Consider the following 13140-nt stretch of genomic DNA (forward strand, 5'->3'; position numbering starts at 1 on the left):
CCAAGTGCTGGCAAATGCTTGTTGCACCTGGCTGATCTTTCTCTTGTAATCCTGGGTTTATCTTTACACTGCTGAACAATCCCACATGGAGTTCTGCAGATACATCGCTCTTATAATTGAGATGGTAACTGCTCCAAATGTGCATAGTTGACAGCCAGGGCAATGTTAAGTAACAGAGTTTACTTACATGTAGCTTGTCACTGTTAACTGATACAAAACAGAACAACTGTTACTTTTTACTCAGAATATGTATCATATGTATATCCATCAATATTTACATGTTCTGAGGTTGGAAGCCATACTGTTTGGGATGTGAGTTTCATTCCCTTTCAAAAGATGTTAGGTACTAACATGGTTCACCTTGTAGAAAACTGCACTACAAGCTACAGTAGTTCATTTTGCCATGGAAGAAGCAAAGACTGAATAACTTTCATATGAAGCTCAAATCAACAAAAATAAAAATAAAGTTTTCACACTGCCTGTGTTTGGGGTCTTTCCCTACATTTGTTGGTTTACAAAAGAATGTATGGTTGTTCTTTCTTTCATATAGTTGTACAGTAAATTATTGGGTGTCTACTGCTATTGTCTATTGATCACCTGTTGCTGCTCCTCTCCACGTAAACACTCTTTTCTCCTCTGTAGTGCGTCATAAGCCGTCCCCAAGCTGTCCCATAAATCATCAGCACTGTGAAAGCAGCCAGCCGGAATTTCACACGTTATCTTTATGCTCAAGGATACAGTGCCGTGACAGAAGTAAGGACACGGCTAGAAGCAAGGGTACATCCTACTTCTGGAACTTTACCAGCCTGTTTTAAACAAGTAGTAAAATTCTGATATAATAACCTGCATAAGTTAACTACTCTGTGTGACATAGAGAACTGTCTTGTGTTAAGTCGTAGTCTCTAGGCTTTTTGAATTTCATAAAGTTTGTGTATCTTTAGTACAGAAACTTTAAAGATGTACAAAACCTCACCAGATCTTTGTTAACTGTGCTGTTTTTGCCTCTGCTTTGATATTTTCATTTAATTTCTTTGCTTTGCCTTTTTAAACTCAATATAGAATAGTAGTTGCAGAGAGGGGCGAGGCTTCTCCTCATTCCCAAGCACAAATGGCAATGCTTCAGTTTAAATTGTTTGGATTATTTCTTTGTCAAGCTGATATGATGTTGCGTATAATGCATTTAAACTGATGTCCAAAAATATTGATGCTTAAAGACACCACTGCCTGGCTATGCCACTGGTTGTCCCACAAACCCAAAGCAGAATATTTACACTGCCAGTTTAGCAGTTTGCAAGGTGGTCTTTATATGAAATGTAATTTAAAATTTAAATTAAATATAATTTGACTGTAGCCAAAGTGCTCAGTTTTAACTTCTACCCACAGTCATTGTTTACAAAATGACTCTGGTTTATCCAAATGTTCTTCGCTAATCTGAGAATCTTCCAATGCAGTAACATTAACCCAACGAATATGAGGACCCAAACCTGAAAGTGTGAAAATGAATACCTACCAACAGCCACCACTACTTAAAAAGGTCAGTCATTATAAAATCAATAACATGCATTAGTAGACATGTGTAATCAATGTAGAAGAAATCATACAATTGTGACACTAGCTGATCTTTTGCTCATCATTTTATTTCTTGATTAATATTCACATCACGGGTTAACAATTAATCACAATGAACATCTCTTTCATACCAAATATTCAGAATTGGGGAGATGAGCTCTATCTAAAAGGACAAATGCCTCTAATAACCAGCAGTCTGTTTGTTGTCCTCTGCATGCTCTTGCTATGGTGTTGTGTCCTACAGTATAATACAGCCCACTACAGTGGATCTGCTCCACAGCACTGAAAAGTAGATTATTTTTGCTTGTTATTGACAGATTTGGACACGTGGCTGATTTCCCAGACCAAAGTACAGAAAAATGAGATCAAAATAAAAAATAGAAGTAAAGGTTCAACACAAAGCTCTAATTTCCCACTCCTCCGAGGATTTAATGGATGGAATGCTTTACTGGTTTAACTGGTTTGTTTTACTGGTCTAACTAGAGAAAGCTACTTTTCAGTGCTGTGACGCTAACCCGGCCTCTGTAGGTGGGAGACACAGCTAGGGGCTCCAGGTGCATATCTACCAACACTTTCTTTTATTAACTCTTTCCCAGTTACATTTCAGGTGTTTCGCTTTTTAAGAGTGAAAATAGGTCAAAATTTTTTTCATTAATTTTATCCTATGTTATTGACACTGATCAAATAATTTGGTCAAAGACTTCCCTTAATTCAGCCCTGTGTTGGTAGGTATGTCAAGGTGTCTATATAGGAGCTGTCTAATACGGAACATTACTTTCTACCACATGCCGAAAGACTAAGTCTCGTTACTGTTAGTCTAACTGGGGGTGGCTGTAAGCGGTAGACAGGGCTGACCAGTGTGTGTCAGGTGTCATATGTATTGCATTTCAAACTAAAGTGGAAACCAACCCGACTCTTTATTTCTGTTTTTAAGAAGTTTGCCAACTAAATCTGAAAACCTGTGATTCCAGGTTTTCTCCCTGCGATGCCTCCATTAGTCAAATATCTATATGCCACCATACCAAACATGACACACACTGCCTCCCTTCCTGCTCGTCAATTTGAATCCGGTAAATAGCGTTTCCATATGTGATCTATCTTCTAAAACAGAACAGAGACAAACCTCATACATTAATTCATAATCTTGCATCTTTTATACATTTTGAAAACATTCTTGAAACTTCAGCAGCCCTTTTCTTGGCGGAAAAAAGGCAGACTCTGAAAAAAAGAAAAAGTACACTTTTCCTTTTTTTTTTTTTAAGCTTTCAATCTTAAAATAATACAGTTATTAACCTTAACAGTAACAGGTTCATGAACGTTAAAGCTCATCTGTCAACATCCACCCTGTTAGGAAGTCAGTTTTTTCTTTTTTTGTTTGATTTTCGTTTATTTGAGTCACTTCTGAAATGATAAAAACATGGTTGTGACTACAGTGCATTCAGAAAGTATTCAGACCCCTTTCACTTTTTTCACATTTTGTAATGTTGCAGCCTTATCTCATAATCATTTAAAATTATTTCCCCTCATAACTCTGCACTTAATAGCCCATAATGACAAAGTGAAAACAGAATTTTACAAATTTTTAGCAAATTTCTGAATGCGCTGTAAATACAAGGGACAGTGTGAGAGACTAGTGGAAAGGTGGTATTCGAACGTTACAACTGGGGAATCAAACAGTTAATGGAACGGATATCTGAGTGAATCTGGTTATGTCATTTTGTCCAAGCTGCAAAGCTTCAACATTAACTTCATCCTTCACCTACGTAACTACTGTATACTGGTTACTACTGAATCCAAAAGCATCAATCTAAATAATTTCCTCTGAGATTATATTGAAGCTTCACTTTAAGCAATAGGTGGCCTTTCTATTCTTTCCTATATAAAGGGAAGAATTACCTCTATTGGATAGCTCCATATGCTACTGCTTTAGCATACAGTATATAAAATATGGACTGACTGATATTAGATTACTGAAGCAATATCAATATGGATTCTTTAAAATTTGATAAAGATGTATCGGCTAATATACATTTTTGCACATAAACACATAACGTAAACATTTTTCGTACTGAACCCTTAAATTTGGTTCTGACCAAGATATGCACTGAGCAGGATAAATTATTTTGTCTGTTTCTAAATTGGTTTGTTGTTTAAGCAAAACAATTCCTCCTTACTTATTGGCCAATAAATACACTGATGCCAATATATCTGTTATAAACTTATAATGGCTGAAGTCGACATGGGCTCTAATGTAAAGTTACAATAAATCTTTTTATACAATGCTGACCAGGGACGTTTGTTACGTGTGATAGCCCACTTCATTTTCTATCAGCTTTCCACTGTCTGACTAATAAAATTTTAAAAAGCCCTTCTAAGCAACTTTGAAATATTTATTAAGTATGAGTAATGCAACTTTTTTATGACAAAAATATAAGGAAATAAACTAAAAAAAATTATATTTTAATTTCCCTTTAATCGCACATAATTATCCAAAAATGTTACCCTTATCTGGAATTAATTTTTCTATGACTTGTAGATTCAGAAACTATAAAACAGAATCATAATCTTTATCATTAGCAATATCCATTTCAAAAACATCCTATCTGGCAAACAGGCAATGCTTTAAATCTGTCAGAAAGTGCATCATTTTTATCTGTTTCATAGGTTGTGCAATAAACCTCATAGATTTAGATGCATCTCAATAAAAATCCTTTACTGCAAGTTCTTGTTTTCAGTTTTTTAGTGGAATGATAATCACTTAGAATTACTTAACGTACCATATGCTTAAGGACTGAAATTCATTCATGACATTTAAGACGTTGTACCAGAGGTAGTCTTGATGCCACGCCTCTCATGGCCAAGTTCCTTAACCCTCACGGAAACTTGCCTACGTTGGTAAATGTGACTTTGAAGCTTGGCCAGAAAGTAAGAACCAGTGAATGGTGACAGGAACGACATGAGGGCGGAGATCGATGGAGATTTCAGTGTTAAACCATTATAGCTAATAGCACAACACAGATAACCAAAGTACCACTAAAATCCATTAAGCTGACCAAGATAAAGGGGCACTGATGTGTCACCCAGGATACACAACTTCCAACTCATCCCGTCACATGGTAACATACTCTTCAACTGAGGTTTTCACATATGATCCACATATGTCATGTGACATAGTTCTACTTTTAGGCAACTCATGGGAATGATTCGGAGGAACAGTACAATATTAAATATGAGCAACTTTTATATCACTTCAAGAAATGAACAAGACTGTGTTCAAAGTGCAGATTTGAGTCTTAAGGGGAACTGTACATAGTTCATATGGTTTCAATAGCATTTAGGGTTCCAGACACAATAATATAGTGTGGCCATCAAAGCTAGTTTACATGAGAACAGCATGTAACACTACAGCAGCATCTCTAATGGTGATGTTATAGGTTTCTCAGTCAGTCTCAGAGCTGGACTATCAGTGTTTCCAGAGGCTAAGCAACACTCTCTACAGGATGGATGCAGTAGTAACAGTTCACACATCTGAAGAACAAGTACAGCAACACGCCACAAACATGTCACTAATCCTTCATAGTTCACAATCCCAGCCTCTAATGCTTAATGCACAGAATTACAGTGAGCTCTAAAGGAGACAGCGTTGTCTCCTTTTACATGGCTGCTTCTACTCATTTTACTGGCGCGACACATAACAATGCTCCTGGTCCGTGAATCAAAGTCACATCACAGTGTTGTTTTCGTAGAATCTAAAATGGAAAAAACTCAATTTAGGTGACTTCTTAAAATAATACAAGCCAAAAAAATAAGAAAAAAAAGAGAGTCATCTCTTTTCTCCATAGTAGATCATTTAAGACATTTAACAATCATGGAAACTGAGCAAAAATAACATTCCCTACAACTTTAGGCTTATTTCTCATCAACCATTGACTTAGATTTTCTTTAAAAATGAGTGTGCTATGAGTCCTATCACTTAAAATGTGGATCTCTATTTGCCAAGGACAGACTTGTTCACTTAGAAAGACAACTTCAAAAACCTCTGGATGGTCCCAGCTGCAGTATTTACAGGCCTTTCTCGGTTCTTACTGAAATCCTGCTGCATTCATGGCATTTCAGAGCTGCTTCCAGTGTAGTAGAATCATTTTTAATAATATGTTTTTCTTTCTGAATTTTAGAAAACTTTGATATTTAGAAATTTATTTCTAATATTTTTGTGTACCCAGTGATATCATACAAAAAAAACCAAGAAAATGCTAAACTAAAAAGTAAAAATAAAAAACAGAATAAAACAGTGTTTATAAAGCTATTTACGTCCATCTATTTAGAAACTGCTGTGCATTAGTCACCTGAAATGGCCTGGTAGCAGTTCTCAGCAGGTTCTACTAGAAAATAAATCAGTAAATCACTTAAAAGTTGCAAGGGATAGTCCAACTTCAGACTTGCCATGAATGTAACAACATTACTCTCTTAAACTGACAGCTCGTCCTGCAGGTGATCTTGCTGCTCTCCCACCCTGTTAACCTCTGCGGTCGTTCACTGTCTGTCTGTATGCACGGGCAACAGGGAGCGTTCCCAACTAAGATCACTGTATTGCTGTCAGAGAGTTGGAGTGGAACACTGGGAGAGGAAGTAGACAAGAATGAGGCAGGACGAGGTGAGCCTATGATGCAAATGTCCGACAATGACTATGACAGGAACAACACACCAACACAGCTCATCATTGTTTTAACGATATCAGCATAGACCACCAAAACACAATAAAGAGTTGGTTTCATTCTACAACAGAGAAATGCTTGTATGAGCAGCATTTTTGGGTGCTGATTTGTGTTTGTATCATACTGTATTTGTGTATATGTGCTGATTTCTGTTTGTGTGTATGTGTGCGTGTGTATATGTGTGCATGCACACCGACAAGCATGTGTGTGCTTTCCTGTATAGATCTGTGCTTATTTGTATGTGTGTTTGTGTGAAGAAAGTTAGCAGGTTTCACAGAGAGGATTCTACGACGCACCGGCTAGTGGGAGGACTTCAAAGAGGGGGTGGCTCTGTAGCCCCACCCCTCTCCACCGGGACGAATCAAAGGACCAGGAAATGCCACATGCGCGAGAGGAGGAAGGTGCTGTCTGTCTGTCCGTCTGTCTGTCTGTAATAGCCACATGTGGACTGTAAATGCTAGACACTGCTCAGGGGGACTGCTGGGAGCCCTCACAGAGGAGTTCAGGGGTATGAGTGGGACTGAAGGATGCATGGGAGGTGTGGTATCACTGTATTGCTGTCAGAGAGATTAGACAGTGTAGGAACCAAAGTATTATGATGAGGGAGAACGGGGTTGCCTGTGCTGTGGCAGAAATAGACATACTGAAAAGACTAAACGTTTTAATGCCCCCAAAGTTTATGGCATATGAGTGTGTGAACTTCTTTAGAGATAAAGGTTAGGGGTTTGTAAGTGTCACACTGACATAGGTCTGTAGTATAAGGTGCTTTGTTGTCATTTTTTAAAATACTTTCATCAACCCGAACTGAAAGAGGCTGCAGCGCTGAAATGTCCACAGTAGTTTGTGGACTTGTGCTAAGACCATGTGACCAGGAATGATGTAAATCAAAGAGTTATACTGGTATACCCTGATGTCTGAACAAATGTTTAACATATTGTGTTACCTGTCCTGACCTTTCAAACCAGAAAGTGGCACAAAAAAAAATTCCTCCTCCTGAAATATCTGGTTCTAGAGGCTTGGAGGTGTAGAGACTACTCACAGGGCTAGTTGGTAAACGACTGTACTGCTGGCTAGTAAAGCAGAGAGCATGCTAGTGCTAGTCACGCACAACAGCCGTCTGAGCTTTCTTTTATTTTGTCTGAACTGTGCTGTTTACACCTCCCTGGCATTTTGTGTCAAGACTGTGCATCACTTCATTCAATAAAAAGTGATTGAAGAGGGAAAAAAAAGCTCTACGAGCTAACAAGCTTGCTAAGAGATAGCAAGCTTGTTAGCACATTTGCTAACAGGACAAAAGTCTAGACAAAAGTATGAGTGCTATCGACTCCGCTGTCGTAAGTATCTGCAGACCATACCTCTTCTGTAGAGCAGCTTATACTCTGAGAGGAGGGGTTTAAATAAAAATGGATTTTAAAAAATTGCTTTCGCCATTTTGGACTCTTCAGCTGTCTGATCCCTCAAATGTCAGCACTGTTTAGAGGCTTTCTACTGGCCAGTGGTGCAAATTTGAGGCTTCACCAAAGTTTCACTGAAGGTGAAAAATCTGCACCGTTTCACTTCACCCCCGTGAGAGAAACCACTAATTATGGTGATTCCATTGAAATTAAGTGATTTTTGCCATTAGATTTCACCATTTTTAAGTGGTGTTGAGCTCTGGCCTTTAAACAGCAGCTTGTGACATGATGGTTAACACTGTCTGCAAGAAGAAAAGTGCTACATACGATATTATATATTTTATATATTGCATTAATGCTTTCACATTACTTGACTAAAAGGTGCAGCAGCTCCGCAGTTTAACTGCAAGATTTAACACTCATCATACAGTGTTAAATACTCCTGTTCAGAATCACTCCCTCAGCCTGAATTTGTGTTCACTCCTCCAAGGTCAAACACTGTCATCTTAACTTTAAAAAATCTCAACTTCAATATTAAATACCTGTGATCAGCGCCAAATCCTTTTAAGAGCCAAGGCTACTTAGAGAAGCAAAAGAGATCCTCGATCACTCTACGCCTTCCTTGATGATTATCATGCACTAATCACAAACACATCTGCTTTATTGTAGCCTTTAAAGTCACTGTCAATGAATGCATCTCTTTTTGAAACATACCATAGGAATTATCTGACGTCCCATCACTTTCTGCACTGACTTTGAAATCCGCCTTTAGATCTAGATCCAAATGTCTTCAGCTGTATCTACTCTACTCTGCATAAGCATTATTATAATAAATGTGAAGGAGACGAACTGGTGAAATGATACGATAAGAGAAGTAATAGGCGATAATATCTGAATGATCTATAATGACACACTGTGCAGTGCTGTGGATACTGTAGATTTGGACATGATTGCTGGTTGGCTGGGAGGCTGGAATGTGTTGATCTAAAGCAGACTTGACAGTCTTTGCCCCGCTGCTGGCTGCCAAGCCCTCAGCTGGTTAGTGTGGTCTAGGGCTAAATGGGCACGGGCCGGGAATGGAGGTGGGGCAAAAAGTAGCATTAGCATAGGTTGAGGTTGAAAGATCGAAGTGGTTTTGAACTGTGAAAGCTGGACCAGAGTAAAGTTGTGAGTTGTGAGGGTGTTTGGGCCACAAGTACATGTGTTTAAACAGTGATTATTCTATGAAAAACCTGGCTATGCTCAATATAGTCAATACGGCATGGACTATGAGAGTGGGTTCATTGCGTTGGGGTTGTTAGATTTGGGGATGGTGTCCTCTAAATCAGTGCTTACAAGGGAATTTTATCAGCCATGAAGCTGGTGGAACCCCACACAGAGAAACACAGACAAACAGCAAGTGCTCTTCTCTGTTATAGGCAAGGCCAAAGGTCAACCCGAGGATGTCGAGAGGTCAAAGGTCAGGGTTGGTAGCAGGAAGCCGGCAAGCAGACCCGAGAGAAACACTGAGAGGCGATCGTTCAGTTTGGTGCAGCGGTGGGCGAGATGAAGGGCCGGAGGGAAGTGACTGCGCTGTGGTAGGTTGGTTGGTCTGTTGATTGGCAGGTCGGCGAGCGCCATGCATGTCCCACCAAAATCTACAGGTCACTGGGACTCAATCTGTGGATGGGGAACAAACTGGATTAATAAAAGAGAGGTGAAAAGAAAGACAGAAAGAAGGCGAGAAAAAAGGAGAGAAAGAAAGACAGATGGAAATTTCCAGACGGTTTCTAAAAGCCCGTTACTCTCTGGCACAGGTTCATGTGAATTGAGACAAACTATACAACATTCCTGTTTTTTTTTTTTTTTTAAATTGTATTAGCACTTCAGCGCATCCATCAATTAGGTCGAATCTGGCGACCGCATCAGGTGGCAGGAGTCTGTTGCCTCTCTGAACTCTGAGTCTGGAGGCCAGCTGCAGAGACAGAGATGGATCTATCCCATAAGACCAGCTAATCTTTACTCTCTAGGTCTCTTCATAATTTAATTTCGTGGCAAAGCGTCTGCTATTTTTACCACCGCACCCCCTCAGACATGTAGCAGAAATCAGGTGTACACATGCATGCATGCACGATATCTACTTATTTGTGTCAATTGTCCACTCACAGCTTAGCAACCGTAACTAACAACAACAGGCCTGTCCGGTGTTGCCAACTTAGCAAGTTAGCAAGTTATTTTGCTGGAATTGGTGATTTTTAAAGGTGAAAGTTTGGGTTATTTGACGTGGGGTTGAGTGTATAGTATGTTATGGCTACAATAACAATGTGTGTGTGTGTGTGTGTGTGTGTGTGTGTGTATTTACACCCACTTGTCTCAGTGATGCGCTTGTCTATGCTAAGGGGCTCCCTCAGTCCATCTCCCCCAAAGGGAGTGGGTGTGGACTCCTTCACCCCATTCTCCTTAGCAACAGCTCCTGGTGCTGTTGCCTTAGCAACACCTGCTGGTCCTGTTGGAGCGCCACTTGGGGGTGAAGATGTCTTCTCCTCTGCTTTCTCATCCTGTTGCCAAATATAGACACACACATGCACGCACGCGCGCGCACACACACACGCGCACACACACACACACACACACACACACACACACACACACACACACACAAAGTACACCATGTTTTCTAAAGTGTACTACTCTCATGCCATCACACCATCTAGTGGTGTTGGTGGGTAACAGCACAATGAGTCAGCAGGACCAGAGAAGTTAACTGTCTATGAGCTGCTGATATTAATGACTGTGTTTAAGTTCGACCTTGTGTCCGTTGGTCTGTGTGCTGCCCGGCCCCACGTTGTCCATGGATCCAATCTTAGACTTCGCCTTGATATTAAGCTTATGGGACTCGATCTTCACATCACCACCACCTGGGGTAAAAAAAAAAAAAGAGAGAATAGAAAAGAATAGAATAGAGTTTGGAAAGAGGGAAATAGAGGGGAAGAGAGGAGTTCTTGAGGTCCAACCTGGCTTGTGTTTGATGTTGTCCTTGGAGCCGCACTTGGAGGTCACCTTGCTCACATCAACCTTCTTGCTCAGGATCTGCACCTGTGGAAAAGGAGAGATCAAAATGTAGCCTCTTTATTTTTTAACTCATATAGACGTCACATTCAGTTCAATGAAACTACTGTTCTCCTTCAATGTCCACGTAATCCACCTGAGAAAATTACAGTCATCCATCATTATGCACCTGGTGCATTTACAGAGAGGGCGACATTCTGTACAGTAACATGTGGGAGAATGACATACAACAAACAAACCTACCATACCTACCATGCTTGATTCCCTACTTTGACCTGTTCTGTTCTCAGTGAAGGTGACTTTTTTTTGTTGTTTTGTTAGGCCTGTAAATGATGCAGCATTTATGCAGATACATCGGGACGGGCTGTAAGTGGAGGATGGGAGCGGGGCAGCTGTTAGACCGTTGTCATGAGAGCGTGTGCTCAGGATCACAGGGAGTAATCCTGAGTAGTCTGACAGCTGCTGGCACTAATGGATTTTAAAACCTTCCTTCCTGACCGTCCTCACAGTGCGTAATAAGGTCAACCTGATTTATATATTTGACAACAGACAGGAGAACTAACGAGAGGACCTCAAAGACCTTCAGTGCTATTAAAATGTTATTCACAAACAAACCATCATTAAGTCTGATTGCATGACTGATATTAGACACACTGATATTAGAGGTTAAAATATTAATGACCCGCTTTTATTACATAAACATAAATATTTGATGATGATGTTTCAGACTGAAGTAACACCAAAAGCAACTTAAAGAAATAAAGAAATTTTGAATATTGGTGAAATTTTATAATGTGTTCATCTGATTACATTCTGTAACTGCACTATAGAAATACCTTGTATTTGCATTGTATTTTTATGTGGAATATGCTGTACAAAATATGGATGCTCCACATACAGTATGGAGCAAATATATGAAGTTATTTGTGTCCATGTTAATCCACTTCCAATCTTTCACATTCTTTGGGACCAATAATGGGGAATGTGAAGTTTGGTATTGCAGCATGATCAAACATAATCGCATGATCATTTTCCATTTATTTACACATAGACACCGTCAATTTTTCGCTCCTCGGAGGAAAAACCTTTTGCATTTTGTTTAATTAACAACAGACAGCAAAGTGGTTATTGTGAGAGCAGCCCAGAGATGGAGCATGATAGTGCAGCAAGTGTTCAGAGCAGATGGGAACAACATCTGGAAGGGTAGGTAGAAGAAAGACCTGTGGTAAGTTCACTTAAAGTAAAATAAATCCATAATGCAAACAGTGGGAGCCATTCATGTGCTTGTTACTGAAAACAATATGTGATGAAAAGCCTTTCTCAATTGTTATAGTTGAACTCCAGTCGGCCTCTTGCTCTGACAGATAACACTCAAATTAGATTTTCTTGTGTGCAGGCGTCCAGGTAAGTATAGCACCAGATTTATGGATGCAGTACTCTGACTTTAAATCAGACTGATTTGATTTCTTATCAATAAATATCAGATCTTTTCATGATTGTTTGAAGAATGCCTTTTACAACAGTCAAATAAAAGTCACATCTACGTGACGAAGGCATCAGATCTTTGTTTCTGTGTAAATCAAGCCAAATGTGGTGTCAGTGATAACATTTGCATCCAGTCACGGTGAATCAAATTTACACATCAAGGAGGCAAATTCCTCTTTTATCCATTTGTGACCAGTCTGATTTCTCTGTGGTTACATACATGGGGTTAAAAAAAGGAAGAGATTTATTTCACAGGTTTGAGCAAGACGGTCCAAATGAGGCTACATTTGCATAAACTGATAAGCATCCGCCCTAACCAGAGTCTGCTTCCAGCTCCAGCAGTACTTACATTGCCACCTCCAGGGACATGTTTGATATTGTCCTTGGAGCCACAGCGAGACGTGACATGGCTGAAGTCCAACTTTTTGTGCACTATCTGAACCTAAAGACAGGCAGGCAGACACACAGATGAGCGAGAAAGAAAGAAAGAAAGAAAACGAAAGAAAGAAAGAAAGAAAGGTGTGACAGACACGAGCAGCAGAAAAGAGCAGATCAGCTGGCAGCTCAAGTTAACAGGAAACAGTAGCTTTGTGCTGTCAGTATGGAAGGAATTCTGTCATTCAAATCAAATGATTCTTCCTACACATGAGTTCAGTGATTGGATTATGTCATAATTTAATCAGTGCATGAATAATAACAAAATAAATAAATAAAAGTGGTTCCAAAATGAGGGTGCAGCTAGTGGGACAGATTCTTAAAGGAAACGTTTGTGAATTGTTACAGAAATCAATGTTGATTTACCAAAAGAAGAGGAAGGATACTGACTAAATAACAACAGAGCGCTTCCATAAACGGGATTAACTCAAACTAAACAAGCGCAGGACAAACACTAAAAGATGAGACAGAGAACATGCAACAGAATTTAACGC

At 39.5% G+C, this 13140-nt stretch overlaps 1 protein-coding gene across 4 annotated transcripts in view; it reads right to left on the reverse strand.

Annotated features, from left to right (window-relative positions):
- Positions 1-1616: 1616 nt before the first annotated feature.
- LOC111669813 (uncharacterized) overlaps positions 1617-13140 on the reverse strand; it is an 85563-nt gene continuing 74039 nt past the window's right edge. For 2 of the 4 annotated variants that reach the window (XM_023426268.2, XM_087179303.1), the window contains 5 exons: positions 12561-12653; positions 10672-10753; positions 10466-10575; positions 10026-10215; positions 1617-9337 (listed from right to left, as the gene is read on the reverse strand). In XM_023426268.2, coding sequence (XP_023282036.1) covers positions 9333-9337; positions 10026-10215; positions 10466-10575; positions 10672-10753; positions 12561-12653 — 480 coding nt within the window. In that variant the 3' untranslated portion in view covers positions 1617-9332. The remainder of the gene's footprint in view (positions 9338-10025; positions 10216-10465; positions 10576-10671; positions 10754-12560; positions 12654-13140) is intronic. The other 2 variants (XM_087179305.1, XM_087179304.1) reach the window with 1 other exon arrangement.

This window comes from Seriola lalandi, unplaced genomic scaffold (genome assembly GCF_002814215.2).
Source record: "Seriola lalandi dorsalis isolate HSWRI2012SDOR001 ecotype SW California unplaced genomic scaffold, Sedor1 jcf7180002054824, whole genome shotgun sequence".
NCBI classification, from domain to species: Eukaryota; Metazoa; Chordata; class Actinopteri; order Carangiformes; family Carangidae; genus Seriola; species Seriola lalandi.